The sequence below is a fragment of the Molothrus ater genome, chromosome 1, assembly GCF_012460135.2.
Source record: "Molothrus ater isolate BHLD 08-10-18 breed brown headed cowbird chromosome 1, BPBGC_Mater_1.1, whole genome shotgun sequence".
Lineage (NCBI taxonomy): Eukaryota > Metazoa > Chordata > Aves > Passeriformes > Icteridae > Molothrus > Molothrus ater.
In genome coordinates, this window is record NC_050478.2 from 92472083 (window position 1) to 92499433 (window position 27351).

Consider the following 27351-nt stretch of genomic DNA (forward strand, 5'->3'; position numbering starts at 1 on the left):
TGCACTCTGAACATCTGCATCTGTGGTTTTAACCATTTGCTGCTCAACTTCCCACTCCCTTTAACACTTCTCACAGCTTTTCCAGGAGAAGTTGTCAAAAATATTAGTGTTATCCCCTTAGGGAACAAAACCATTCCAAACTGTGTTCCACTGAACTTGAGTCCATTTCTGAGCCATTGTGTGTGTATGAGTTACTGGATGCCTGTGACATTTTAGGAACTTCTATTCATTTCAGTCAATGTAAATATTTCGATAGCTGAAGTATGTGTTTGGGAACTCATTACAGGATTCTTGTATCTTGGTAGTGCAATTATTTTAATAATGTAAAATTTGGGAGGGATTAATCTTTTAGATGCTGAAAGGAAATAACCCTGGTGTTCTCAATAAATGCTCCAACCAGTCTCGTAGGCAAAAACTTTTATTTCATCTGAAAGAATTATTTATATCTTACAATTCTTCTGAGTAACATGCCTAGCAATTTAATTGCTAGTTTGGTTACTCACATGCTGATGTTTCTTTGCATATGTAAATAATCCACCTATTTTAAAATATCATAGCTTAAATAACAGTCTCCCACATCTAGTGTGTACACAATGATTTCAAATTGCTTCCACAAGGATGCAAGGGGGAAGAATAGTTTCTGTAGTAGACATTTCATAAAATGAGTGCACACCAAGCTGAATTTGTATAAGCTGGGGCAGGAATTCCGTCTTTCGAATTTAGATTGTCCTGGCATTATTCCAGTTTGGGGGGAGAGGATGGAGTCCACAACATCGCAGATGTGGCTGTTGTCATTTAAATGCACGAGGTTTCACAGCATACAGCAGGAAAGCAGAGAGCACATTTGAAGATCATACAAAAAATCAACCACTTTCTGATTAAGAACACTTTTTTCCTTAGTGTCTTCCTTTAAATGTAGAAAATAAATATCAAAGGAATGAACAGCCTCACTATGAAGTTGTTACAAGCTCATTAACTGTGTTTACATCTGAAGTAGATGCATTGAAAGGAAAGGGCTTTTTGCCTGTCAGAAGCAAATGAGCGGAATTACTCAGGTCATGTTTTGCACTCCAGCTGATTTTACCAGTGCAGGCACCGAGGCTTTAACACATGCAGTTTTGACAATGTCTGCAATTACTTGTGAAAACTATTCTTGCACACATTGTTTCCCTGAATCTCAGACCTACTTAAAATAGACATAATGCTCTGGCTGATAGCAATTTCAGTATTTTAAAAGTAATAAGGAAGCACTGCTTAGAAGAAGTTATTTGTGCTGTAACTAACAGTTGCTTACAATGTCTCTAGGCACAAAACCCCATCATCTGTCATTAGCAGACAGTGATTTCCAGTGATGATATCAAAGTACTGCTTATTGAAAGGGAGCTCTTTCTATAGTACACTGCCCTGGACCATGTTCCCTGCTAGGGAGCCTTATCTCAATACTGACTTCACTGTGCACCTAAGAAAACAACTCAAGCAGAGCTCAGGATGAATTGACCAATCTAAAAACTTCAAAAACTGGCTTCCCAACCTCAATTTCTGTTCCCCCAAACAGTAGCAGCAGTAGTGTGGGAAGTGTCCTGAAAGGGTGGAGGTAGGACCATGTTCAGAACAGTAAATTATGTGACGATTGTACAATTATATGACAATAATAACACATTAACACTTTTGCATTTAACAATCGAAGCTCCAGAAGCAAAAGGCTTCTTAGGGAGAGTAAGATAACAGGTGTCCACTATAAAAAGCAAGCAAAAGCACTGCCAGCATCTCATCCCATACAGGCTTCACAGCATGTCCCAAAATCTTGAAGAGGCTGAGCAGCTACACTGCAGTGTGGGTGGAAGCAGAAGTTTTGGCACTGGAGAGCAATGCAAGAGTGCAGCTGCCCAAACAAGGCTGGTTTATGCCATAAGCTCTATCAGGTTGACATTTCAACCCTGTCCCCACCTCTGGGGTTGCCAGCTGGCACTGCTGGTGTGAAGGGACCTCCCTCACTGCTTCTCTGCTGGCCTGAGGGACAGCAGCCTGTGGAAGGAGTGGGCCTGGCTGCAGCACTGCCCTCCAGGGAAGCTGTTCAGCTCTCCCACTAGGGCGCTCTGGGCTCCAGGAGAAGCAAAGGCAACATCCTGCAATAAGTGCTGCTTCCATGTGTGAGGCTTCACGTCCAGAATGCCAGAGCTTGGCTCTTCATCCTGTAGAGTGTTCTCAGGACAAGCCAAGGAGCTCAACAGCTATGGAAAATTACTACCCTCCAGTAGCAGTGCTGCAGGGTTGCTGCTTAGACTGCTCAATTCACAACTACACTTTGAGCCAGGTGGGGAGTTTACAAATCAACTGCCTTGCCTGAAAAGGGGAGAAGCTGCTTCCAGTGCTGATGTGATATATACATAACTTTTTTCACTTTGCTCACTCAACATTCTCACCTTTTCTTACAACAGCACATGCTTCCCTGTGTATTATTAAACAGGCATAGTCGGTCATATCCTGGGGAATAACAGGAAGAATTTGTGAATCCACATAAATTAAGGTAAATTTAAAATACGATAAGTGTGAAAGAATGATGGCATTTATTTCCTTTTCTTTGGAGCTCTACAATAAAAGCTCCAGCTTCTCATGGCATTTATGGGAAAGCACTAGGATTTTCCAAGTATCTCTTTGCATTGTCTGCAAGACACTTTGTGCAAATTTGGCATGAAGCACCTGTCACCCACTATTATAGCTGTGAATATAGCTTACCTAAGAATTATGTAATTAAAAGTTATCCATATAATTTTCAAAGGACTGATGTCACCGTGTCTGAAAAGAGAAATTCTGACACGACTTTTTCAGCCCTCCCAAGGAGCAGAACTGTCATCAAAATTCACACAACTCAGCCTTGTATATAAAGCACAAGGCTGCAAGTCTGTCATTAGCTCAGCTACTACACTGTTATTCCTGGCCATAATGAATCTATACTTCAGCTGGATTTTTTGGCACTTTGGTGAGAAAGCTCTGGACAGCTGGAAGAGACCTGCTCTATCATTTTTTGTTTTTTTCTTTGTATCAATTTTCCACCTGTGAAGCCCAAAATCCCACCACCAAGTGCAGCTGCAATTCCTGCTACTTTGAAGCCTGCAAGGAGACCAATAGGACCCCCCACCACTCCACCAATGACTGCACCTGCCACAGGCAGAGCTGCCAGCTTGTATTTTGCAGCCTGTAAAGGAAAAAAAAAATAGTCAGAATACTTGCCTGTGGTGATGTGCATTTTCCCCTCACTGCTCTTGGCAATGACATGAATGCTCAGTGATAAATAAACTTTACAAATTAGTATTTAGAAAAAGTATGACAGAACATGCTAAAACCAATTCAAAATCCTGTCTTGTGTATGCAGTTGTGAACCAAGTCCTTTCATGTGGTTCTAGCTGCTGTGTACACTGGGTGTTACCTGGTCACCATCCTTACATCAAATCAGAAACTGAGGAAATGCTCAGATTTTTCAGTGATGGGTCTGACTGCAGCTTTGGGGTTTATTTAGCAACTGACATGGAACAGGATGGCAATGACAGGTTATGATCAGCCTCTTGTTTAATGTTTACGTGATTCTTGTGAGCCAGTCACTGACTGCACTTGTCTTTGCAGGTAAAACAAAGTTTCCATCAGAATAGTGTTTCAAAGGCCCCCCCAAATTAAATAATTGTATTTCCTAGCAGCCTGTATGTGATAGAAAATTACAAGAGAGATTGATTTTTTTTTTCCCTGCTACCTGTGGGTCATTTCTTCTTTATTTCCTTAATTGCTGGTTCCCTCAGCATTAAAGACGGCAGATCAATGGGGTTAATACAGAGGGTGGCTGGGAGGCAGAGCACCATTGATTCACCAGCAGGAGCAGATCCCTACCTTCCCCAAGTTTTTGGTTCCCTCTTCAACATTCGCAGCAGCACTGTTGACATGTTCTTCAATCCTGTCAATCTTCTCCTGCTGGGACTAGATGCAAAGGAATTATGAGTGAGGGAACCTGCTGGGAAGCAGCAGTGAGCCAATACACACCATTTTAATGCCTGTAATCAGGGCCCCACAGCAGCTTTCATCTGCACCCGGCAGCCTTAGTGGTGCTCCATGATTAGCATCTGCTAAACTCTGCTGAAGCTACAGACTAACTTCAAAAAAATCTAAACTATTAAGTAATAATATGGGGTGGATATTAAACAATGTCTTGCTGCAGTTAGAGAAAACAACGCAAAATGGTTTCTAAATCTTTCCTATAGATAGAGGAATTCACAGTCCAAAAGGAAAAATAATCCAAAGTAGCCTGTTTTGTTTCCTGCTGAGTCTCACGTTCAAAAAAAAATTCTATAAAGGGCATTTATAAGATCAGTACTAATTTCAATATACAAAGCTGCATCAAAAAATCTAAGAAGTATTTAATTACGACATTATAGAACAATGACTTCAGAAATAGTGACAGCACAGAAAATACACTTGATGTTGCTCTGTATTTTACTGTTTGATTTTACAAAAACATTCCATCCTTTCTCCAAATGCAGTCAGTCAGGTTCCCCTGCAGTCTCTCCCAGGGAACACTGGAGCAGAAGATAAAGGGGTTTGTGGGTTAGTTTGTTCTTATTCTAATCTACGCAGGCTGTTTTATGTCACAAAATAATGAGATGGCTGATGTTCAGCTTAAAATAAAAGGCATTCTGAACTTTTTGCCTCTTTCTAAGTCAGAAACTGCTGAATACACAGCTCTGGTATTCATCTACAATGCAGTCCACCCACCTTAAATGCTTGCTATTATATCTAATGATGGTTAAGTGGGAAATCCAGTAAGCCCTGGGAACAGGACCTCTTCCTTTTACCTTTAGAATACTGAATGACATTTTTGCAGTTCCTCTCCAGTCTAATGGTACTTACTTGGGTATTTTTGTATAGATGAAGCAGCACATATTCAGCAGAAAAGATAAAAGCTAGGTTATTTATCCCTAATAACCCAATAGCAAGGAGATTAAGAACTCTCCTAGGAGATGAGAACTGTGCATTTAAATTCCCTATGGCACAGGAAGAACTAACATTGGGAACCGACATTTTGGCAATGCAGTGAGAACAGAGAAAAGGCATGGTAACAGTGAGGATTTTTCTAGCACTCCTGATTAAGTGAGAAAAGATACCTGACAAACACACACCCTGTGCAGTAAGAGCTGTCACCACCATTACAATTAGAAATTATAAAAACTAATAGGACCTGGGTAGAAGTCTGCAATCAACACAGCAGAGTTTCTGCTGAGGATCAGCTCGTGGCCATGTGCACTGGCAGGAACATCACAGCTGTTCCACTGACAAGAATTTGGGAGCAACTCCCAGCATAAGTGCTGAAAGAGTGCTGCTACCTCCTCAAAGTGTCAGGTTGGCAGAGCCTGAATCACAGGAGAGATACATCCTCAGCGTTTTAGTCCCCACCCAACCCTACCTGGGAGTTACCCATGCACCCTGTTTTTGTAGGAGACTCTGTAGGACAGAATGCAGAATTAATACTTACACAGACCAAGAGGGAAAACTCAGTCACCAACTGGCTGAGCTCAACCAAGTCCTGCAAATAAAAAAAAAAAATGTTATTCTGTGACAGTTGCTAAAATGAAGAGCACCACCATGGCAGGGAGGGAGTTCCAACATACCCCTTCTAAACTTTCCCAGGACTCAGCTGCATTTTCTTCCTGAGGTATTTCCGGAAGGCGGGAGTAGATCTGGATCAAACTTTGGGAGCCATCCTTCACTTCTGTGTTATATAAAGTTTCTGAATGAGAAACATAATGTTTATAAATAAATGCACTGAACCAGGATGCAGGTGGTGTGCAGAATTTCTTGTTCCTGAAGCTTCTCAAGGGTAACCTAATACTTAAACTAATTCAAGCCAAGCAACAGCCCCAAAAATGATCATATAGGGAGATGCCTTACAGCACTACACAGTTTCTTAAAAGGATGTTATTGACAAAGAAATAGATTCATTTCTATCAGCACATTTTCACAACCAGTCCTGAAATGATACTAAATTATACTCCTGAATTCAAGGTCATTTAATTCATTTTGTATCGACCAGGCTGAGAAAACTGGGCTTGGGACAAAAACTTTTCATTTACGTACAACACATAAAAACACTGTGCTTCCAAAACTGAACAGACAGTTACTCATTTTATGATTGATTATCATGCTACTGGTTTGATTTCCAGCCATTGAGAACTAAAAGCTGCTGGAGGAAAAAGCTTTCAAAGCAAAAGCAGTGAAACCCAAGTAATGTGGTACCCAGCATTCCAAGCTGGATCATTTGAGTAAATGGTACTGTGAGGATGGCAGACATTTGCAGCTCAGTGCTGTACACAAGATATTCTCAAGTATGTTCTTCCCTAAATCACGTGGGCTGAATGCAGAAGGCATTTGGACAAAGTATGGTGGTAAAAACGGGGAATGACAGACACTGAGTGGCACTGGGGAGAGCAGATACATGGACAGGCTCACACAGCCCTTCTCCAGTCAGAGCCCACTCCAGAGTCACTGCAGAGGTCATGGACATGCCTGTAATTGTGGACAACAAATTGAATGGCAATAAAGAAAAATAACAAACAAGTTTGGCTTGTCAATACAAGGACTGAGGAAGAGCTTGGGGGTCTGGAAGGCAGACTGGAGAAGGTGTACATGTAAACACAGTGCAAAGATCATCTCAATTCAAACAACTTCAATTTCTGAAGGGAGATCGCTCCTTCAGCAGGACACTGGTGTTACCTTTCTTGGGAAGGCAGTCCCAAGAGAAAGTGGAAGGCTGGTTAGATACATCTAACAATACTAAAGTGTAAATATTGTATTAAAATCTTTAGATCCAACGATTGTGCCAAGGTACGATAATAATATTATATAACTGTTACAACAACAGATATGTCCAATGGAAAACAAATAAAAATAATCATATTCTTAAAAAAATCAGTGCATGCTTATTAATGGAATTAATTTAAGATAAAATAAAAATGATACATTTTCATAACATTTGTCCATTTCTCAACATTTTTATCCCAATATCTCAAAATAGATGAAGGACCCAATCTTCCTACTCTCAGTTCAGTAGAAGTCTAACATGAATGAAGTTGATATTTACACATAATTACTAAGTGAGCAGAGTAACAAGAATGCACTAAGCAATTTTGGGGCTTGACTTGGGCTTGTTTTTCTTTTTAATTATTTCTGCCCCTTTTCCTTTAAGAATCCAGACACGGAAGGCACTTCATGTTCTACAATCATCACCTGTTCTTCCTGAACATATTTTTGATTAATAACCTCAGATTAATTAAGGTTGTATACTCAGTTCTAAAATATTCCTTTCCCCTTCAATATAATTAATTATATATCAAAATGTGTGCATTTTTTGAGAAAACTGTTCTGCCACATACTCTGACATTTATCACGGGTTCTGAGGGTCTTATTTCATTTCAATCCTACACAATCCTATTTCAAAATAAAATTTTTTCTGCCCAGAAAGGTGTACTCTTCCCTAATCAACCACATGCATGCTAAGTTGGTTATAATTAAAGTATTCATAATTCAAAAGCAAAATAAAAATCTCACTAAGCAAAGCTACCTCCTCCCAAGACCTTGCTCTGGGTCTGTTCCTAACAGTCTATGCTGACCTACTCTAGAAAAGCATATCCTTGAAAGTGTTCTAAAATCAAGGTTTTGCATGACACGCATTCCAAAGCAATTAAAACCGTAAGTAGGTTAGATGTTATTATTTTGTAGTAACTAAAAATCAGTGAAAAAATTCCGCATGAAAATTCTTTATTCACTTTAGGGTAAAGAACAGGAAGGGTAAGAGGTGGTCACATTTGGGCTGAAAGTATGAGCAAGAAATTTATATTCACTACTTCACTTTTTATCAAGTCTAACCAATTTTAATAGAATTGAGAATGGAAGTGACTCTACCAGCTCATTTATACAGCATCTCCACAGAAATACAATAATACAAAACACCTCTGCAGATTTCACAGAGGAGCCTTACACCTCATTACACTCGAGATAAAAATCTAATGCTCTGGAAGATCCAATATGTTGCCTAAAAGATTTTAGTAATTTTAAGAGTGGAGTCTCACCTTTTGTTAATATTTGTTTAATATGCAATTAAATTCCATTTCTATTGGCCCTCAGTTGAGGATGGTGAATGGGGGAAGGGACTGTATCATATCACTGACATGCCTTCTAAATGGGAGATTTGAATTTGTAAACTCCTTCCTTCTCTAGCAGATGGGAAGCAACATGCTACAAAGAACAGGCACGTATTGAACTTCCTTTGATTAAGATCAACAGCCAAGATTTGCTTTCAGGACTGCAGCCTCTAAGCACAAAAGAATAGGCAATACACTGTGTCTGGGTTAGCAATTCAACAAGGCTGCTTGCACAGGCTGGCAAACTTGAAAAAAAAAACTATTTAATTGTATTTAGTTGTCTGCCTGTCTGTTTTACTTTAAATGGGGTGAATTATTTCCACATTCCTGAGCAGATTTGCAGATGCCTGTCATTCCTGTAATATTTTTTCTGTTCTTCTCATCTTCATCATTCTAATAAATTTATTTGTCCTTCTGAAGTGCTGTTATTCTCAATATCCTCTGTAGTTCAAAGGTATTTCAGATTTCAGAAACAGTCTTGTACTTTGAAATTAAACCCTAGTTCCCATTTGCTACCTATGTAATTGTGTAAAAAACAGAAGCAGTAAGCCAGAAGAAAGCCTTTCCAATGAAATATTGGAATGAACTGAGAACAACTGCAGAAAGTCACCAACAGAAGAGGTATCTTAAGTTTAGTTCTGATCATAACAGAGAAGAGCACACAAAGAGACTGAAAGTAATGGCCAATATATACGAAGGGAATCACTGAATATCAAAAACAATGAGCTCTCTACAAAAAGGATGTCAACAAATTGGGTAAAACTATTAATAGAAATTACGTAGAAGAAGTTCCTAAAAGATAAAGGACTGCAGAAGTGCTGTCAGACACTAAAAACAGGCTCTGCTGAAGAGGACTTTAAATTGTCCTGATGCAGAGGAAGTAGTTTATGGCTTAAGCAAGAGCTCTTCAATGCCCTGGATGTCAAGAATTTGACATACAATATGAGTACAAGTTAACATAGAAGCATGGAAAGTTAATATCAGCAAGACCAGGACATAAATATATTGCAACTACCAAGAGGCATAAATGGTAGCAAGGAAGTTCCTGTGAATGTTTTTGAAGTTAGAGGAAGACCAGGGATGTGGAAGTGCATTGCCAGATAAAAAGGTGGCTTTAAGCAGGTGTTTGATACAATTAATTTAAATAAGAAAGAAAGAGAGAGGCTGAAACATGAAGAGAACAGGTTAAAAATATTTGGATGAGCTAGGCCTATTTGGGGTCTGAAGGCTTGATGAAATTCACTCTAGAGCATTTTTAAGAAATAGCCTTTGAAATGTCAAGCATATTTTTGGGAACTTGAATAAGGTGGTCCCAGAGGACTGCAAGAGACTTTGAAATCTACAAAGATATTAGAACAAACTACTGAACAACTAACTACAACATGCTGAAGGTGTTGAAGAGGTCAAGATTTTTATGTCAGAAGCCAATTCAGTCTGTTCTGCTGGCCTTGTAAAAGAGAAGTTTTTTACAATGGGGGTGGTGAGGCACTGGCACAGGCTGCCCAGAGAAGCTGTGGATGCCCCCATCCCTGGAAGAGTTCAAGGCCAGGTTGGATCTGAGCAGCCTGGTCTGTTGGAGGTGTCCCTGTCCATGGCAGGAAGCTTGGATCTAGATGATGGTTCAAGGGTCCCTTCTAACCCAAGGGGTTCAGACTGTGTCTGATTTATCTTCATGTTCACAAGGTTTTCTGATACTACTGCACATGACATTTTTGAAAGCAAGCCCGGTTGTCAATTCTCCTTTTCTCCCTGCTCAACCACGAGGCTCACTGGCTTGTTAATCACACTTGAAAAGAGTTCTTGTAGTTCTGCATGCAGCAACAAGAATGGTCATGAAATCAAATCTGACAGAAGGTTCTTCTACAGTGCTACTGCCTGAGAATGCTCTTTCAATTTTAGGACACATGAAATGCTCAGATCATTTTAAGTAATACTGCTACTGTAGCAATCTAATTACAGATATGGGAAGGGTTTAATCCTGATGGAACCAACCTTCTCACAGATCATCAGGAGAGAGCACTGGCCAGCACCAGGGCATAACAGAGAGTTCTCCTGAAGACAGAATGGTAGAACAAAGACCAAAAGACATTTTATACAGAAAGGAGGGAAGACCAGCAAACATATCTGATTTCTAGCATGTCACAGTGTGTTTTCAAAATCTTTTATTTAAATGGATTTATACTCCTTTCTTGTCAGTTAGCAAGTTAAAATGTTAAAGGAAGAGATGTTCTTCCTTACCTAGGAACTTGCTTCTCTTTTTCCATATATTTCATCAATGCTGGATTACATCATCTGTCATATAAAAATCTTCCTGGTATTTCTTCACTAATTCAATGAAAATGGCCAAAATGATTACTTGCACAAGATCAAGTGATTTTCAGGGGGGACAAAAGAAGCCAAGCTACCATGAAACATAAATGAAAGTATTCTGCTTCCTAGGAAAAGTCCACTATTTCAAGATCCAAGGGTACAGGACCTTTGTCACAGAAGGCCATAGATATTTAATTTTTTAACATATTCAAGCATTTTCTGCTTATCAAAATTCAGTCACAGGGCATGGCAAAAGTGTGGTGTAGGGAAAGAAATCTACTTCTTCATTAACAGTACTCTTCAACTGAAATCTTATTTGTTTACTTCATTTATCTTATTTGTTTGCTTCATTTGTATCTGGTCAGAGAAATTGCATACAGGATACAATGACAGAGATACAATAAATACAGAAATTAAATTCTACTACCTTCTCCTAGAGTTGCAGATCTGGTTAAAGAGGCATCCTCCTGTCCTTTGAGTTGCCTTTTAAGTTCTTCTGCAGATTCAGAATGCAGCTGCAGGAAGTCCTTAATGGCAACTGAAGCTTCCTCTTTAATGGGATTTATCATTCTCTGCAGAACTGGGATGTCTTCCTGCCGGACTCGCAAACACAACTTCTCCATCTCTCGCATGTTGGCACGGAGCTGCTGCAAGAGCATTAAGAGTTATTTTGTAGCTGACTGTGTGAAAACACCAGATGCCTTCAGTGCCTGGGAAGCACCTATTATCTTTATAATCAAGGGAGAAACATTTTTGAAGCCATCACCACCACTATTTTGAATTTTTCTGGTTGTTGTTTTTGTACTTTATCTACTTCTCCAAGTCAGTTTGTTTTATTTTGGGTTTCAATTAAAGTATTTAACTAATTAATTCATTGTGTAATTGCTCAAGTTATTTCTGTTTCTCCGGTCAATTTAGGTCTTTGCCAAAATATTTACACAAGTTGCAATAATATCTGAATAAAGTAAGTGAGTGCTTCTCGAAATTTGCTTTTTTTATAATAAGAAGTGCCTGTGGTGATCACAGGACCTCAGGATACAGTCATTCATAACCTCCAACTACCCCAAAACTTTCATTTTGTGAAGACAACTTCAGGGACAAAGGAGAAGGATTACTTTTTGCCTTTTTTTTTTTTTCAGATGAACAACAAATACACTTGTTTGATTGGAATATCAAATTTAATAAAACATGTAAATACTTCTTTAGTTTCAAGACTTCTGAGGAGATATAAACTGTTCACAACTAGCAAGAGTATGTGTACAGGCCTTTCACATGAGATAAATTATTTCTGCATTAAAAATAAAGGGGCTTTTAATTGCCTGGGCTTTAAAAATACACACAAATTTTCTTTTCCTACAAATGAAAGGACAAAATTTACAGTTTAAATTACACCACTTACTGTTTTAGGACAGAGTTTTTATCTAATTATTAAATATGTATATATATATATATAATCTGCATTACTTTACAGTGACACAATAAATTCTATTCTTTGTCACTTATTTACCAATTAATTTGAATACTCTTCTCACAACAGAGCAAGAGAATGGATTGACACCAATTAGTGATTAGAAATAGAAAGGTTTTCTTCCAGAATACAAACCAGGTACAGATAATGCTTAGAGAGGTAAAATTGACAATCTGGAAAAGCAAGATCTAGATGGAACTAATTTTATTTATATACACTAGTGTAATTAATTGCTTTTAGTATTTATAAAAAAATAGTAGAAAATATAATTAGAGAAGAAGGAAGGAAATTATTCAACAACCTGTTGCACAAGCTTCCAAAGAAAGAACTATTGATTTGTTAAAATCATGTGGCAAATTACTAAGATTAGATTAGATTATACTGTATGCTTAAATTAAGAGTACTATTAGCCAAATTAGGCTGCATTATTCAAGACTAACCTCAGGTAAAACCACTGATTGACGATTAAAAGAAAGAGAGACAAAAAAACCCCAACTGTGGAAGACACTGAGCTGAATTAGAAACATGGTAGCCAGTAACTTTCCTAATCCATTCCTCATCTCAGTCCACCTCGTGCTTCCTGGTATCTTCCCCCCATGGTGCGCCCCTATGTACCCAGAAAAGGAGAACGTCACCACTTTCATACTGCACCGTGTGCCAAAATTCTTGTTTTATAGAATCTTGGAATTTCATTTAAGTAACAAAATGGGACTATCAAAACACAACACTCAATCCTCTAATTTCTAGAACTATACGCAAGGGACTGAGGTTGATCATGCTGTTTTATTTCAGTAAAGAAAATTATTTCTATTATCCTGCCTTTGGCAACAATGGAGACAAAAGAAAAAGGCATGTCAAACAAACAAAAACTAGTGAAACAGTGACAACAGTGAGTTTGGGGTGAGATAACAATGGTTCCACAGCAGCTTCTTTTTCTTTTAAAGAAAAAGGAGAATTTTGCAGTTGAAATTGAGTTTAAATGTAGTTCTACTTGGGATCTGAACCACTGCAGCTGCTGCTGGGGCAAATCACAAGTTTGTGCAGTGACCAACACAACACAACTGGCTGATGGGAGTTTGCACAGATCCTGAAGAGAAGCTTAAAGAGGTATGAAATACCCTAAGGAATGGCTAAACCAGATCCTCACTTCCACTGCTCATTATTACCTTGCTATCAAAGAGAAATATTTCTAAGCAAGAAGATGGAGGAATCAGATGATGATATTAGCCTATGTAGTAAAATTTAATTTTAGTAGCTCTTCCTTTGTGGTTTTGAAGGGAGGACTTGTGTTCCAATTACTGTCAATTAAACAGAAGGTGAATGGATTCAGCCTAGCAGGAAAGTTCAGCCCTGCTGTGAGGAGTCACATCCCAGGAGCTCACCAGGGTGTAACATCACAAATGTTATGGATATGCAAATGACTGTGACTTCTTCTCAGAATAATTTTAATGGCTCTGTGTTTAATTTCTAGGTAAAGCATGAAAGTGTATCACTTTCATCTCAACTGATTGCACTTTTAAAACCAAGATTATTTAGCAAGGAAGGTAATATAAAATTCTCTTTTCATTTGTGGAGACTTCAGAGTTTCGCACTCTCCAAATTCAACCCAAAAGACACATAATTTTTCTTTATAACAATTGCAATTTTGGTCCATTAACTTCCAAAATCAAACAAGAATCTCTGTTTCAAATGGCTTTCTCACAAAAACTGTAGGAAAAGAGAACTGGTGAAAACCTTGGGAAGCTATCCCTTCAATGCATGATCCACTGTCCCTACATTATTTCTGTCAGTTGTTTATCTAATCTGATCTTAAAAGGACTTCTGCATGAAGAGCTACAAACTTCTTCATACCTCAGTGCCAGAATTCAGTATACTATAGCATTTCCTTATGTTGAATAGAAATCTCTCTGGCCTCAGCTTAAACCAGGTACTTCTAATCCTCTCTGTGCAAAATAGGGAAGGACAAGCCTTGTCCTCTTTGCAACCATCCTCTACATTTGCAGACAGACAGCAGGATGCTCTTGGACACTCTTTGGGCAAAATAAGTGATTTCTTGATCTTTACCAGAAGTCCTGTTCTCTCAATTTCTGACTGCATTCAGTGGTCTCTCCCTATTCACTTCATGCCTTCCTTGGAAGTGTGGTGCCCAAACTGAACAGACTATTCTACCTGGAATCCTATTACTGCTGACTGAAGAGACTGTAGGAGAGACCACACTGACTGCTCTCCTGTTTATATATCTCACTAAGTTATCTGGCTTTTCTGGACCACTACCACACAATCAGTTAGTTCACTTCTACTCCGTGTGCCTCAAGTCTTAAAAAATTCTTGGCTCAGGTCAAAGGAACTGAGTTTAAGGATATCTTTACCCTGCAGATGGCCACAGGCTGCAATAATGACCTGATTTTACATGATCCTTCACTGAAACCACAAAGAATCTCCTGCAGAAATAAAGTTTTCTACACTACTCCTCATGCCCTCACAGCACATCTACACAGTATGCCAGAGAGGTACCTGAGGATCATTTTAGAAATGTTACAGAAGACCTGAGCCATACAACACCTTGAGCCAACAACCTGAGCTTTGAAGATTTATGCAAAAAAGAGCTGATCAGAAACCACCTTTAACTTGTAAACCATTTTCAGCTGAACTAGAAACCATATAGAAAAAATAGATTAACATTTTTCAAGCAGTTTTCCAGGTTAGAGTAATACGTGGAGAGACTATGTCAGCCTAAATATGTTTTGCAGAACAGAGTCTCTTTTTGTGGGCTGAATACAGACTAAAGCCAGACTGTTCATCCACTGCATTTTTTCCTTTTTTTTTTTTTTAGTTTAATATCTTATGTCCTTTCTAGCACCTGTGCCATTTCCCTTCCTCTCACCACCAAAATGATCAGGGCAGTCCTTAGATGTTACAACAAAATACTGCCATTTCATTGAAATTAGCTTAAACCTTGCAGTAATTAACTAATTGTGTGGTACAGTCAGCATGTATGCAGACAAAGCCTAGAAAACTGCAAATTCATTCAGGCTCTAACATTATAAGTCCATGGACTGTCCCTAAAAATGAAAATATACTAGAGCATGTTCAGAAAAACTAATACATGATAAACAAGAGCTATTTTCTCAATATTTTTGAAAGGGTCTCTTCATGTGAAAGAGTACAAGATTTATCTGTTTTCTTCACCTTCCTTTATAGAAGTTTTTAATGTCATCCAGTCACTTGAAAGCAGAGCAACAGATTTGCACTCATCTATACTTCTATTATAATTTTGACCATCATCAAAATTACAACAGAAGTAATTATTCTGGGTAAACTGAAAATTCAGAAAAATGGGTAATTATGTGCACATGGATTAAATGTAGAATGGCTGTGCATATATTTGTCTAAAACCTGTGGCGGATGCCTTGGGTCAATATTGACTTAGGGATTCCTAATGTATTTTTACAACATCTAATTTTGAGAGCAAAGTGTGTGCTGCAGAGAACATTTGGTATCACAATAATTAATCTGATTTCTTTGCAAACAAACAGATCACAAGTCCATCAGTAAACATTTAAACAGCTTACGGCAAACACATTCTACATGTCATATAATTTATTATCAAGTACTCCAGACTCCTAACTATTTAATTAAAACAAAGAGCCAGTCTGCTCTTCTTGCATGGACCCAGATACTTATTCTGCTCTCTGGGTATCAGAATGTGAACCACTTTACTGCATCTAGATCTGTATCCAGAGCTAGAAGCAATAAGCATTAAATAAAACCTAAGAAAATTTACTTTGAGTGTAAGTAAAAACAGCAAGCTTTAGATTCAAGACAAATACAAATGTTTCTAGAGAAATATAAGCAGTTTTCTTATTAAACCACTTAAAATATCTAAAAATAACATCTTCAACACAATTATTTTTTCTGTAATTATTGATAGATTTTTGTCTTGCTAAATAAATGATACTGGTAATTTAAAGTTACAAGAGAAGCCTTTCCCACAACTCAGATATGAAAATAGATTAGAGAACAGACATAAGCAAATATATGCTTACTACACCACACCTGTTAAAATGCCACTGTTTTAACAGAACTTCCACCTTTGGAAGCTTCTTTGAATATGAAGAATAAACTTGTATTAAAATTTCAAAAGTACTTGGTGAAAAATCAAAATACACTCAAACCTCCAATGAGCAGGAATATTAACTGGATTTTATGTGTCACATCATATCACCTACACTAAAGAAAAAGCTCACTATTCTTCAAAAATGACATGTAACTCTAGCTCTGCCTACTATCTAATTCTGTTGTTCAGTCAGGATTAAGTTCTTCTTTCTGAGGTGAGCTGGTTTTGGTGGTGTTTTTTTTTCATTTTTAGTTTGTTCTAATTTCCCACAAGAGTCATTAAGACACTGAAACAAACATGGGAATTCACAGTGTTAGAATTGTGAGCAATGGTTTAAGACTACGCCACCTGTGTTGGCAAATCCTGCCCGTCCATGTGCAGTGTAGGTCATTTACAGTAGCAAAGACAGGTCCCTCCTCTGAACCACACCTGTGAATCCAACACAAGGTACCTCTCCTGGCCAACACACATCTGTCCCCAGAACACTGGCATGCACCTGTTACAGACACCAGATGCTACATATGCCTCAGCAAACTTTGTGCTGCAGATGTGGTCCTTGTGTTCTTCTATACTGACAGTCTACTTTGCCTGTGTGCTATTTAGCTGATGTTTGGCTGAGGTTCTACATCATTTTCATCAAGACATTATATATTTTTAGAAACAGTGTATGGTTCCCTGTTTGCTGAGTTGTGGATGACCATGAGTGAAGTCACTGAGATGATGCCCATGCTGACAAATGTGCTGGTATTTCCTCCTTGATGATATCATGTACCTAACAACAGATGTGCACATCTAACTAGTAGTCCAGATGTTCTCTATGTCTGAAATCATGCTTTGAAAGTTGCAGTATCCCTTATTGCAAGAGCTGTCTTCTAATTTAATAATGTAAGAGGAAAGTTTGCAAAAGATCACAGTCTCCAAACTTTTGCTTTTTCAAGAATATGGAAACATTTCTGACCGCACTTGCCTCATAGGACACAATTAGGAAATCCCTAACTTTTAAATGAAGCAAAACAAAACTGAGTGCTTGCTTGTCAAACCCACCTGTCAAGTGTATGTCTCTCTGAAGGTCCATCCCCGAGGTGACCAGAACTATGTCTGTAATTCAACCCCATCAGCAGCACAGCCACTTTCATATCCTTACCTGAACCGTTCGTCCTGCATTGATGTGCTCTTCATGCAGTCTGTCCCAGAGCCTGCATCTCTGATACTAAAACAGAGGAAAAGGACTCCTTAGAGTTGCTATTTTTATCAACTGGCTATGCAGGAAAAAAAGCCACCTTTGGTAAATTATCACTTTAATTTTCCAAAACTGAAAGTTGAGTCATAAACAGTTCCACTGCAAAATCAGAGAGGTAAATAGCAATGTATTTTGTGAAAAATTTTGTACAATGTATTTTAGTGAATTACAGACAACCAGGGTTTCAGTATCAGTTTTTAACATCCAAGTGATATTGCTTCTGGACACTGCTGTGGCAGAAATCACTTGGTGGGCAGTAGAACAAATGGCAGAAGAAGGAGAAAGGAGTGGAATAGTGGATAAACAGTATTGGTCATACAGGACAATGAGGTATCTGATACTATTGACAGAGAAAATGGCATTCATTACACAATGCTGCTGTCTACATTTACACTGAACATTTCTACATAGTTACAAATACAGCTACAAGAACCTTCAAGGCCAGATCTGGCACCTCCATGAGGCTCCACTAATTTTAGTGGGAAACTATCCATACAGTACTTCCCATGGGACAGAGACCAGACTAACCATTACATTAGCAGAGAGCAAGTTTGGCAAAAAAACTGCATATTATTACATATCAAGCTTTTCATCAATCAAACAAATCAGTGCCTGCTACAGGCAGTTGACACAAATGATACAGAGACTTCAGCATGAAAAAGAGTAATAAAGTAATAGAAGTAGAAGCTGTGACTCCTGGAATGTGTACTGAAACTATCAAAGAATGTATTTACAACATTGGATAATATTAGAATATTTATTTAATTATTTAGATAACAAGGCAAAATATTTACCATGCTTTCTAAGGTATTTTTATGTAAAGTTTAATTCTTCAATTTCTTAATAACCTTTGTTACCAATAAAAAACTTTATCTGTAGTCTCTATCTTTCCATAATTATTTTCATCATTTTAGATGCCACAGCAATAAGGATCACAAGTTACTCAGCTTCCTGAAATACAAGGAGAAATCTAAAGTTACTACTTATTTTCAGAGCAAAAAGTTCTTTCATGTTAGGATTTCGTAGGGCTATGGAAGATAAAAGGTTTAGAGTTCAACAAAATCAGATTAACGTCATTCTTCCAGGAAACTGAATAATGATAACCTCTGAATAAATTGCTATGCCATTAAAATTACTGCCAGTGTTCTTTAAAATAAAATGGACAGAAAGCCCTGTATCAACAGTAGCTCTTCCAATTTAGTCACCCCTCAAAGAGTACTGGAACAGGAATTTCTGAGGTTCTAGGGAAAAACCACCTATTTCATTTCAGCTGACTATAATACATTGTCCAAACAACTAATAATAAAAAAATCCTGTTATCCAGTTAAGAAAAATTCCTCAGGAAACCTTTACTGCTCTTCATAATTTCTTCTAGAGATGTTCAGCACATTCATCTGCTTAATATATTGTTTTATTACTTTGCCTCAAAATTCAGAATATGCTAGTGACGAGTCCAAAGAATCCAATGACTTAACGCACTGACATTCACGTGGTCAGAGAATTCCTCCTTGTTGACTTCTCTTTGTCATGCAACACAAAGTAGGCCACACTCCTGGACAGTGTTCACCCTGGGGGCCTCAAGGATAGTAAAGCTTGAGAAGAGATGGTATTGACACTATTTATTGTGGAAACTGGGGCTGTTCAGCCTGGAGAAGAGACGGTTGCGTGGACACCTCGCTGCAACCCTCCAGTATCTGAAGGGGGCCTACCAGAAAGCCAGAGAAGGAAACTTCACCAGGAGCTGTAGTGATAGGACAAGGAGCAAGGGGTACAAGTTGCAAGAGGGGAAATTTAGGTTAGAGATTAGGAAGGAATTTTTTACTCTGAAGGTGGTGAGACACAGGTTGCCAAGGGAGGTCATGGATGCACCCCCCCCATCCCTGGCAATGTTCAAAGCCAGTTTGAGTAAGGCCTTGGGTCTAGTGGAAGGTGCTCCTGCCCACGGCAGTGCGGCTGGGACTAGATGATCTCTAAGGTCCATTCCAACCCTCTAACATTCTATGATCTTATCCTGAACAAATATGTGTAAAACTAAGAGAGGTCCAGGAATTAAAAACATCTATGGAATCCTAACCTCTTATGTCAGGTCCAGAGAGGGCCACAAAAATGGTCCAAGGGCTGGAACAGGTCTCCTGTGAAGAAAGACTGAGAAAGTTGGGATTGTTCAGCTTGGAGAAGAGAAGGCTTTTGAGAGACCCTATTGCAGCCTTTCCATAAAGAAAGAGGGCTTAGGAGAAAGACAAAGACGTTTTACTATGGCCTGTAGTGACTGCATAAGGGGCAATGCTTTTAAATGTTTAGAGGGTAAGCTGAGAATAGACATAAGAAATTTTTTTCTGATGGGGGTGGTGAGGAACTAGAACAGATTGCCCAGAGAACTTGTGAATGCCCCAGGCCTGGAAGCCTAGGTTGGATGGGGCTTTGAGCAACCTGATGTAATGAAATATGTTCCCACCCCATGGCAGGGGGCTGGACTAGATGATCTTTAAAGCTTCTCTTCCAACTCAAATCACCCTATAGTTCCATATTTCTGTGAAATTTAATCATAATTGTGCTATAGCCAAATAGTTTGTATTCCACAACTATAAAAATAAAATATAAACTATAAAGTAAAAATATAAAACATTAGGTTACTCTCAGACACTTAATCTCTTTTGCTCTATGAATATTCTCTTGAGAGCCCTCTTTAGAAAGGAACTTTCATGCTTCTGCTTTGGATCCCTTCACCTCTCCTTGAAAGTATCCAGTGCACACGAGAGAACTCAAAAGTTTGTCATACTATCTCCTGCTAGAAGCTCTTCAATAAATGTCTTACACCAACATCCACACTTGATAAGACTGCAGGAAGATTCAGATACCCTCATTTCTCATTTTGGTCACCTTGACCTATATTCCCACCACAACAATGGTCCCCAGCCAAAGGTAAAAAGTGTTTCACGCAACATCCTTTAAACTGGGTACAAGAAATGAAATTGAAACAATGAAATGAAATTTTTCTCTCTTGAAAGCAAGAGAGAAAAAGTGTCTTACAGCACTTTTTTTTTTTTTTTTGAAAGGATCGTTGCATATCACCCACAAAGTCTAGGGCAGTAAGCCAAACAAAATCTCCACCTTCTTGTACTACCAAGTACAGGAAGTGTAGTACCAATGTACTACCAAGTCAATTGCTGTTATCTAACTTACAGACATCTGTACCTCTTTTGGATACACATGCATTTTATTCCCTCTTGGAGTGAAAGGCCATCTAATCTATAAAATGTACTATAGAAAACAAGAATTTTCATAGGGAAAACATGGAAAGAAAGAAGAATTACAGAGAACTTATTTCTTAAAGGCTATAGCTTTTAAGTCTTCCAAAATGGTCAACAGAAAGTTGGACTCTCATATAGTTGAGAAGAAATGATGATGAATTTATGGTAGCCACTTCCTCTGGAAAGGTGTATTCAAGGTCAAATTTCATTATATATTGATTTTATAGTTTCTTCAAACAGTGATTTAGGAGATTAATTGTTTGGACTATCTCTGGAACCTAAGGTTTAAATCAATATTCATGAAATGAGGTTAGAGATATTGGCTTCATCATAAGTAAATAATGTTGCTGCTCTAAGCAATTGGACATAATTAGTGATTTTTGCTTAAAAGTAGCCTGTAAAATAAACAGAATCAGATTCTATAAAATTATCCTTTTACCTCTAGGGATGTTTGGTTTGCATGGCTGAAAGTTAATTTTACAAAAACTATTGAAGAGAAAATCATCATGACAGCTCACAAAAGTACTTTAACACATTCATTATGGCTAAAATTCATGTAAAAGATATAACATATGAATTATCATACAAGTATTTCAACCAAACTACTGCTAACATCAGTGTTTACTACAAATGTAAAGGCCTTTGTGCACACAATTACAAATATAGAACTTTCATCTTTAGCCAAATTTGAATCAAAGCATTTTGTCATCAACTTCTCATCAAAAACTCTACATTATCTTTCAGTGAGACTGCTTCTATACTGCAAAAAGAACTACATTAGTAAAATGTGAACACTAACCTTCTCAATATTTATTTGGTGTTTTCTTAACCTTTCCAAATCTGTTGGAATTGCCACTTTAATGAATTTCTGAATTGCAGGTTCGATTCGGCGGAGTTTAACCTTTTCTTCATCTTCAGACATCCTAAAAGCAGCTTTCAAGTCAACAGTTGTCCAATATACCTTCACCAAGGTAAAAACCCCTAAACCAAAAAAAAATTAAACAAGAAAGTTAAACCTGAATCACTTTTTAAAGAAATTAAAATAAGATAAATCTGTCTTTCTGATGATCACATATCCCCCAAACCTACAACTAAGAAGTATTAATATCTGGATGTTTGCATTTAAATGTATTGTCTCTACTTATTTGCAGGCTTTGGGGATAATTTTTCATAAAACCTAACACTAACAAGAAGAAAAAAGCAGCTAAGAAATTAACGCAGAGGCAAATGTTTTACAGCATAATGATACATAAAAAGGTTCGGAAAAAACCTTCCAATTAGATGCTTTGATTGATCAGAATTCACATATTGCCAATTCTCATTCAGAATCATCCTAAAATTTGTAAAACATGTCCTGAAAACACACCAGAATATAATTAATTTTGGAATTCCATTTCCTGGAAATGTTAAGAGCTCCTGAATGAAGATTTGCACCCCAAATTGCATATGTTCCCTGCTGACAATGACTAAGGCATCACCTAACAAGGGGTATAAATAGGCTACTGAAATATTTGCAGGACCAGAAGGCACATAAGCAGCCTGAATTCTGTTCCCTGCATAGTGTAAAACATAATTTTTGTGTTTCACTTCTCTAAAAGAGGTGTGTAGTATTGTATGTAATAGCATTTATCCACAGAGCATAGGCGTAACATAAAGGAATTCCATCATGCTGCATGCGCACAAGGGGAAAAAAGACACTTATGAGAAAGTTTTGTCACAAGTGTCAGTAAAAAGACATGTGCTAACTTGGTTATATGGAAGTACCTGAAGTACCTCAGCTACCATATCAGAAAGCTTTCCCAATTTTCCTCTTTCAGTAACTAAATCGATTTAAACTAATTAACCCAGCATATTCCTCCTGGTATAGGTGAGGCACGGCAGAACTAACAGGTTAGAAAACATTCCTGTTTTTCCACAGCCACACATATTATCAACAGTGAAATTAGACATCACTTTTCTCACATCTGCCTAGCGTGTGAAAACGCAGAGGGAGGGTGTTGGTGTTTTTGTGAGAGCTGTGATTCCTGCAGGCAGAGAGAACATGGGGGCAGACTCCAGCTGATGGCACTGGGTCTTTGAACTGCTCAGTGTTCAGCCCCAGCCCTCTTGTGCAGGCTGCAGGGAGCACACCTACAAACCTGCTCCAAACTCAAAGCAGCCAAGTGGGAAGCATCTTCCAGCAAGAAAGGGAAAGCACTTCTGGTATAGGGAGGAAGATAGTTAAAAATAAAACAACGCTGCATTTTTCAGAAGAACAGAATGCTAACAGGAGACTCTCCTCCTTTGATCTATCCCAATCAACAAAGAAATTGAAAATTGTGGAAAGCTGAATGCTTACTGAGAGTAGACCAAGTTAGGGGAAGTCAATCTTTAAGGTTTCAATGACACATCTTTTCTTTTTCCAGAACCTCAAAAGGAAATTATTTCATCAACTGACTTTGCAGTCATTGCTAAATCATACCCACTTCAAATTATAAAGACACACTATCAAGTAGCCTTACAAATCCCCTTCTAACCCAAGGCATTTAATAATAACCTTCAAATAAACATGCAGTGGATGGGTGACCTCACACTTTTCAGGTTGCAAAAAGAACTTTATACCTTTTGCATTGATTCACTCTTTTCACCATTCCAAAAACAGCAGTTTAAATGCAAGCTGATAAAAAATACATTCTATTATACTTTGGTCACTACAGTCCCTAACTTTTGAAAGAGGCACTCACAGATCACAGCTGAACTCTATTCTGTGTGTAGAACTGATTTTTTTTTTTATAATGTCCAAAAGATAAGAAGCATCATACTCCAAACTGCAGTACTTCCTCCTCAAACAGACATTTAATTTCCTGGCAGCTTATACACTAATCCATGAGTTTATGAGCTAGAATTAATTAAAAATTGGTTCCCTAAAGATATTTAATAGCTGTATCATGCTTTTCCCTAATACGGAATCATCTTGAAGAAGTGTTGATGCAAATTCTTCGAATGTGTAACACAACATGAACTCCCAGAAACACACAGCCCATTCTGTCTTAGAAGAAATACAGCAGAGATGAAGTTAAATTCACCACAACTTTGTCCTTAACCTTTCATGACATCTGGAGATTGATGAGAGTCAAAACTGATAGTTTAGATGACTTACAATCTGGAGCACAGTGAAAGCAGAGTTGATGTAAACAATGGCCATGTGCCTTGGGTTGATGATCTGAATTCTGAATTTTGAAGACTTGGCTGCATGCAGAGCTCTGGCTAGTCATTTTCTTCTCATTAAGAATTTCCTGACAGTAAAGTAACTTCCATGACCGTGTCTACTCTTAAAGATACTGCTGCCTAAAATTCACTGGGCAGCAAGTTCGAAAAACTAAGAAAGAAATATAAAAACTCCTTACATTCTCATCAGGTCTCCTGATTAATTTTCTCTCAAATAGTATAGTAGCTTCTGCAACAAAAATTCTAAGCCATAAATTATCAATGCAACGTCTTACTTTTTTAAACGTTCATATCATATTAACATTAAATAAATAAAATAGACGTTATGCATTTCTGCTTGTTGCTGATGCAATTTCAAGGAAATCTTCCATACTTTACATGACTTGTGTTCTCCTAAGCATGACTTTAACAACTAATTTCTGAAGCAATAACGCCTGTTCTTTCAGCAATCACAGAGTAACAGGACAGTTTAGGTTGGCAAGGATTTTCACATGCCATCCAGTACAAGCTGAATCAGATGTCATTGCACAGACCTTTGTCCAGTAAAGTTCTAACACCTCCATGGATGGACACTCCACACTCACTAAAGCCCTTCCTTCAGTGTTTGACTATTGTCCAGGCTAAAGACAAGCAAACAAACCAACCAAACCAAAACCACAACCATGAGGACCTTCCATGCAGCTAAACCAGCTTGTGCCCACTGCTCCCAATGTCAAGCACCTCCAAGAGCAGCCTGGCTCTACAGCTCCTACCCACAACAGCAAGATCTCCCCTTCCTTCACCTCCTCTTAAGGCTGAACAAACCCATCTCTGTTTCTCCTAGAATGCCATGTGCTCCAGCCCTCTAACCACCACAACACCAGGGTCCTTCCTGTAAGGCTGCTCTCCATCAAGTCTTCCCAACCTGTTCTAGGTGCATGGCTTTCTTATTGCCTCCGCTGGAATTTTTGAGGTTTCTGTCTGCCCATATCTCCATCCTGTCAGGATCCCTCTGAGTAGCAGCCGTGTCTGGCCTATGAACCACTCTCCTCAGGCAAGTGAAAACACTACACTCAGCTTCAGCTTCTTACGAAGGCGAGTTGCCTCTGTCCTTGGATCTGAGTATCAGTGACTGAAATAACACTAACCCAGAAGTGATCAAGACTGAGATGCAGAATAACTTTCAGTCAACTAGGTAAATAAAAAAAGACATATCCAAAGCAGGCTGTAGCAGCACAAGCCACATAGTTGCAGTCAACAAGAAGTAAAATTCTTCCCAGGTATGGTAGCATACTTGTTATGAATTTCAGAAAATGCTCTAACACACCTCAAATGTTAATACTCATGAACTTTGGTTAAACTGCGTAGTGTTCTCCCCTGAAACCCAGTACGACAATAGACAACAAACCTCAGGAGTTCTGCTTGCCCAGGGAAACACAATGTAATTCACTGATTTGATTTTAATTCACTCACAACACTTTAGACAACCATTGCCACTAGAAAAAGTACCTCCAGCATAAATTCCTTGTTGATAAGGGTTGAAAGGCCAAAAAGTTTTGCCCTGTAAATAAAATAAACTAGAATACAAGGACGTACAACAGCTTTCTCCCTTTCAGAATGACCTGAAACAATTCCTAGAGTGGTACTGGCCCCGCAATTGCAGTGACACGATTGCCCACTTGGCCAAGGCCTGTAGTTAGTGAGGAACACACTCCTCTGGTAGGCTACAGACAAACTGCACTTAGGGACTAAATTACATCTTTTACTTTTTGTCTCTAAAATGAATCAAAAGAAAATAACTTTGTTATGCTGAAATAAGGCACAGTCGCCAGCCCCAGCGTGTTCACAAAGTAATATGAAACTGCTTAGTGAGATAAACAGGACACACCTGTGGGATCTCCCACAGAACACCCAGAATCAGCAGCTGTACATGTCAGGCTGTGGCTCCCAGTAGATCTTTGCTCTAGTGTCTTGCCTGGCAACACAAACTTGATCCAGGCAAGGCAAGGGCACATGACTGCATTTTGAGAAATCAGAGCAGACAACAGGCATTTTGTCCTGGATTTGTATGTTTAAGCCAGCTGCAGAAGGGCAGAAAACACCTAATGACTAACACGTGAACACCTTCTGCACAAAGCTGAACCGGTGGAGCAAGTCTGCGGTGGGCTGATGCCTGCCATGAGAAACCACAACAGCTCAACCTGCAATCAGAGCCCTAATACTGAATTCTCAGTATTAACAGAACTACATCTCTGGTCTCACCCCAGAACCATACAATCAATTAGGTTGGAAAAGACCTTTGGGATTATCAACTCCAACCTATCAACACCACCCTGTCAACTAGACCATGGCACTGAGTGCACAGCCAGTCTTTCCTCAAATATCTCCAGGGACTGACTCCACCACCTTCCTGAACAGCCCACTCCAATATACAATTAACCTTTGTGAAGAAATTCTTCTTGATGTCCAACCTAAACCTCCCCTGGTGCAGCTTAAGACCAACAGGTTCTGGAGACCTACCCTGCCTGTATCATGCCCTGGAAAAGCAAGGTGAGTGTGAAAAATTAGAAGCATAAAAAATAAAGACAGTCTTCAAGTCTTACATAAAGGCTTCAAGCAGACTAAACTACTTTTTTTCCTGACTTACAGTTTTAAAAGCCTGGGCAATGCCAGGCTTAACAATTTGTCACACTGCGAAGAATAAGTAAATAAGTAAACAAGACAACCCAAGCTGGTGTTACACGTTCTGTCCCGATCAACACCCCACAACCCGACCGCGGGGGAACCTCGGGCCCGGCCGCTGCCGGGGCACCTCTGGCTGGGCACCCTCAGCCCTTCCGCCGGGCCGGGAGCAGGACGAGCCCCCGCCGCTCTGCCACCGGCCCCGGGTCGGGTCGGGTCGGGTCGGGTCGGGTCGGGCCGGGGGCAGCGGCGGCCGCCGCGGCCTGGCCGAGGGCCCGGCCCCGGGAGTCGCGGGCGAGCCCGGCGCTCGCTCCGCGCTGCGGCTCCCACCGGCCCCGTCGGCAGGGCCCAACCCACGGCTCACCGTGCGCCCGCCAGGCCCCGGCTCGGCCCTTCCTTCCCTTCGCCTCGCTGGCACGGGGAGCGAAAGCGAAAGTGGAGCCGCCCCAGCCCCGCTGCCCGCTGGTCCCCGCTCCCTCCGCCCCCGCCCGCCCCCGGTCCCTCAGCCCCTCACCCCCTCACCATGGGGCAGCCGTGTGATGGACGCTGACCGCGGGCGGCGGCGGCGGCGGCCCCGGGACGCTGGGCGGGAGCCGGCGCTGGGCTCCCCCTCCGCCGCGGGGCGCGGCCCAGCCCCCGCCCGCCACACGCACGCCCCCTCCGCCGCCCCCGGGCCATCCTCCACGGGGTTGTTTCCCTTCGGGAACCACCGGCCGGGGGCGGGAAGGGGACGGAGAGGAGGAGGAGGAGGAGGAGGAAGAAGAGAAAGAAGAGAAGGAGGCGGAGAAGCTGTCCTGGCCACGGAGGGGGTACCGGGAGTCTGGGATCAGGGCTTGTCGGGAGGGAAAAGTTAAATTTATTCTTCTAAAAGAGACCCAAAGATTCCCAACAAAATTTTAAGAGCTTTTCATAGAATG

General features: G+C 39.6%; 1 protein-coding gene across 3 annotated transcripts; it reads right to left on the reverse strand.

Moving 5' to 3' along the window:
* Nucleotides 1-402: 402 nt before the first annotated feature.
* STX17 (syntaxin 17) lies at nt 403-27065 on the reverse strand. Of its 3 annotated transcripts, none has more exons than XM_036401639.2 (8): nt 26957-27065; nt 21366-21547; nt 17220-17285; nt 10918-11134; nt 5652-5770; nt 5516-5566; nt 3880-3966; nt 403-3196 (listed from the first exon to the last, which is right to left on the reverse strand). In XM_036401639.2, the coding sequence occupies exons 2-8, from the start codon at nt 21486-21488 to the stop codon at nt 2957-2959; spliced, it is 903 nt and encodes a 300-aa protein (XP_036257532.1). In that variant the 5' UTR covers nt 21489-21547; nt 26957-27065; the 3' UTR covers nt 403-2956. The 3 variants fall into 3 exon arrangements, with proteins under 3 accessions (XP_036257532.1, XP_036257518.1, XP_036257524.1); XM_036401625.2 differs by having other exon boundaries at nt 10918-11137; XM_036401631.2 differs by lacking the exon at nt 26957-27065 and adding an exon at nt 26799-26850 and having other exon boundaries at nt 10918-11137.
* Between the last annotated feature and the right edge of the window lie 286 nt (nt 27066-27351).

What these genes read in the sequence shown, in the direction of transcription:
- STX17 (XM_036401625.2), bottom strand. Translation starts at nt 21,488, where the DNA reads ATGTCTGAAGATGAAGAAAAGGTTAAACTCCGCCGAATCGAACCTGCA. An exon ending in ATGCAGGACGAACGGTTCAG is followed by an intron (nt 11,138 to 17,219) that starts GTAAGGATATGA and finishes ATGCTCTTGCAG; the next exon opens with CAGCTCCGTGCCAACATGCG. An exon ending in GAACCAAAAACTTGGGGAAG is followed by an intron (nt 3,197 to 3,879) that starts GTAGGGATCTGC and finishes TTTCCTTTACAG; the next exon opens with GCTGCAAAATACAAGCTGGC.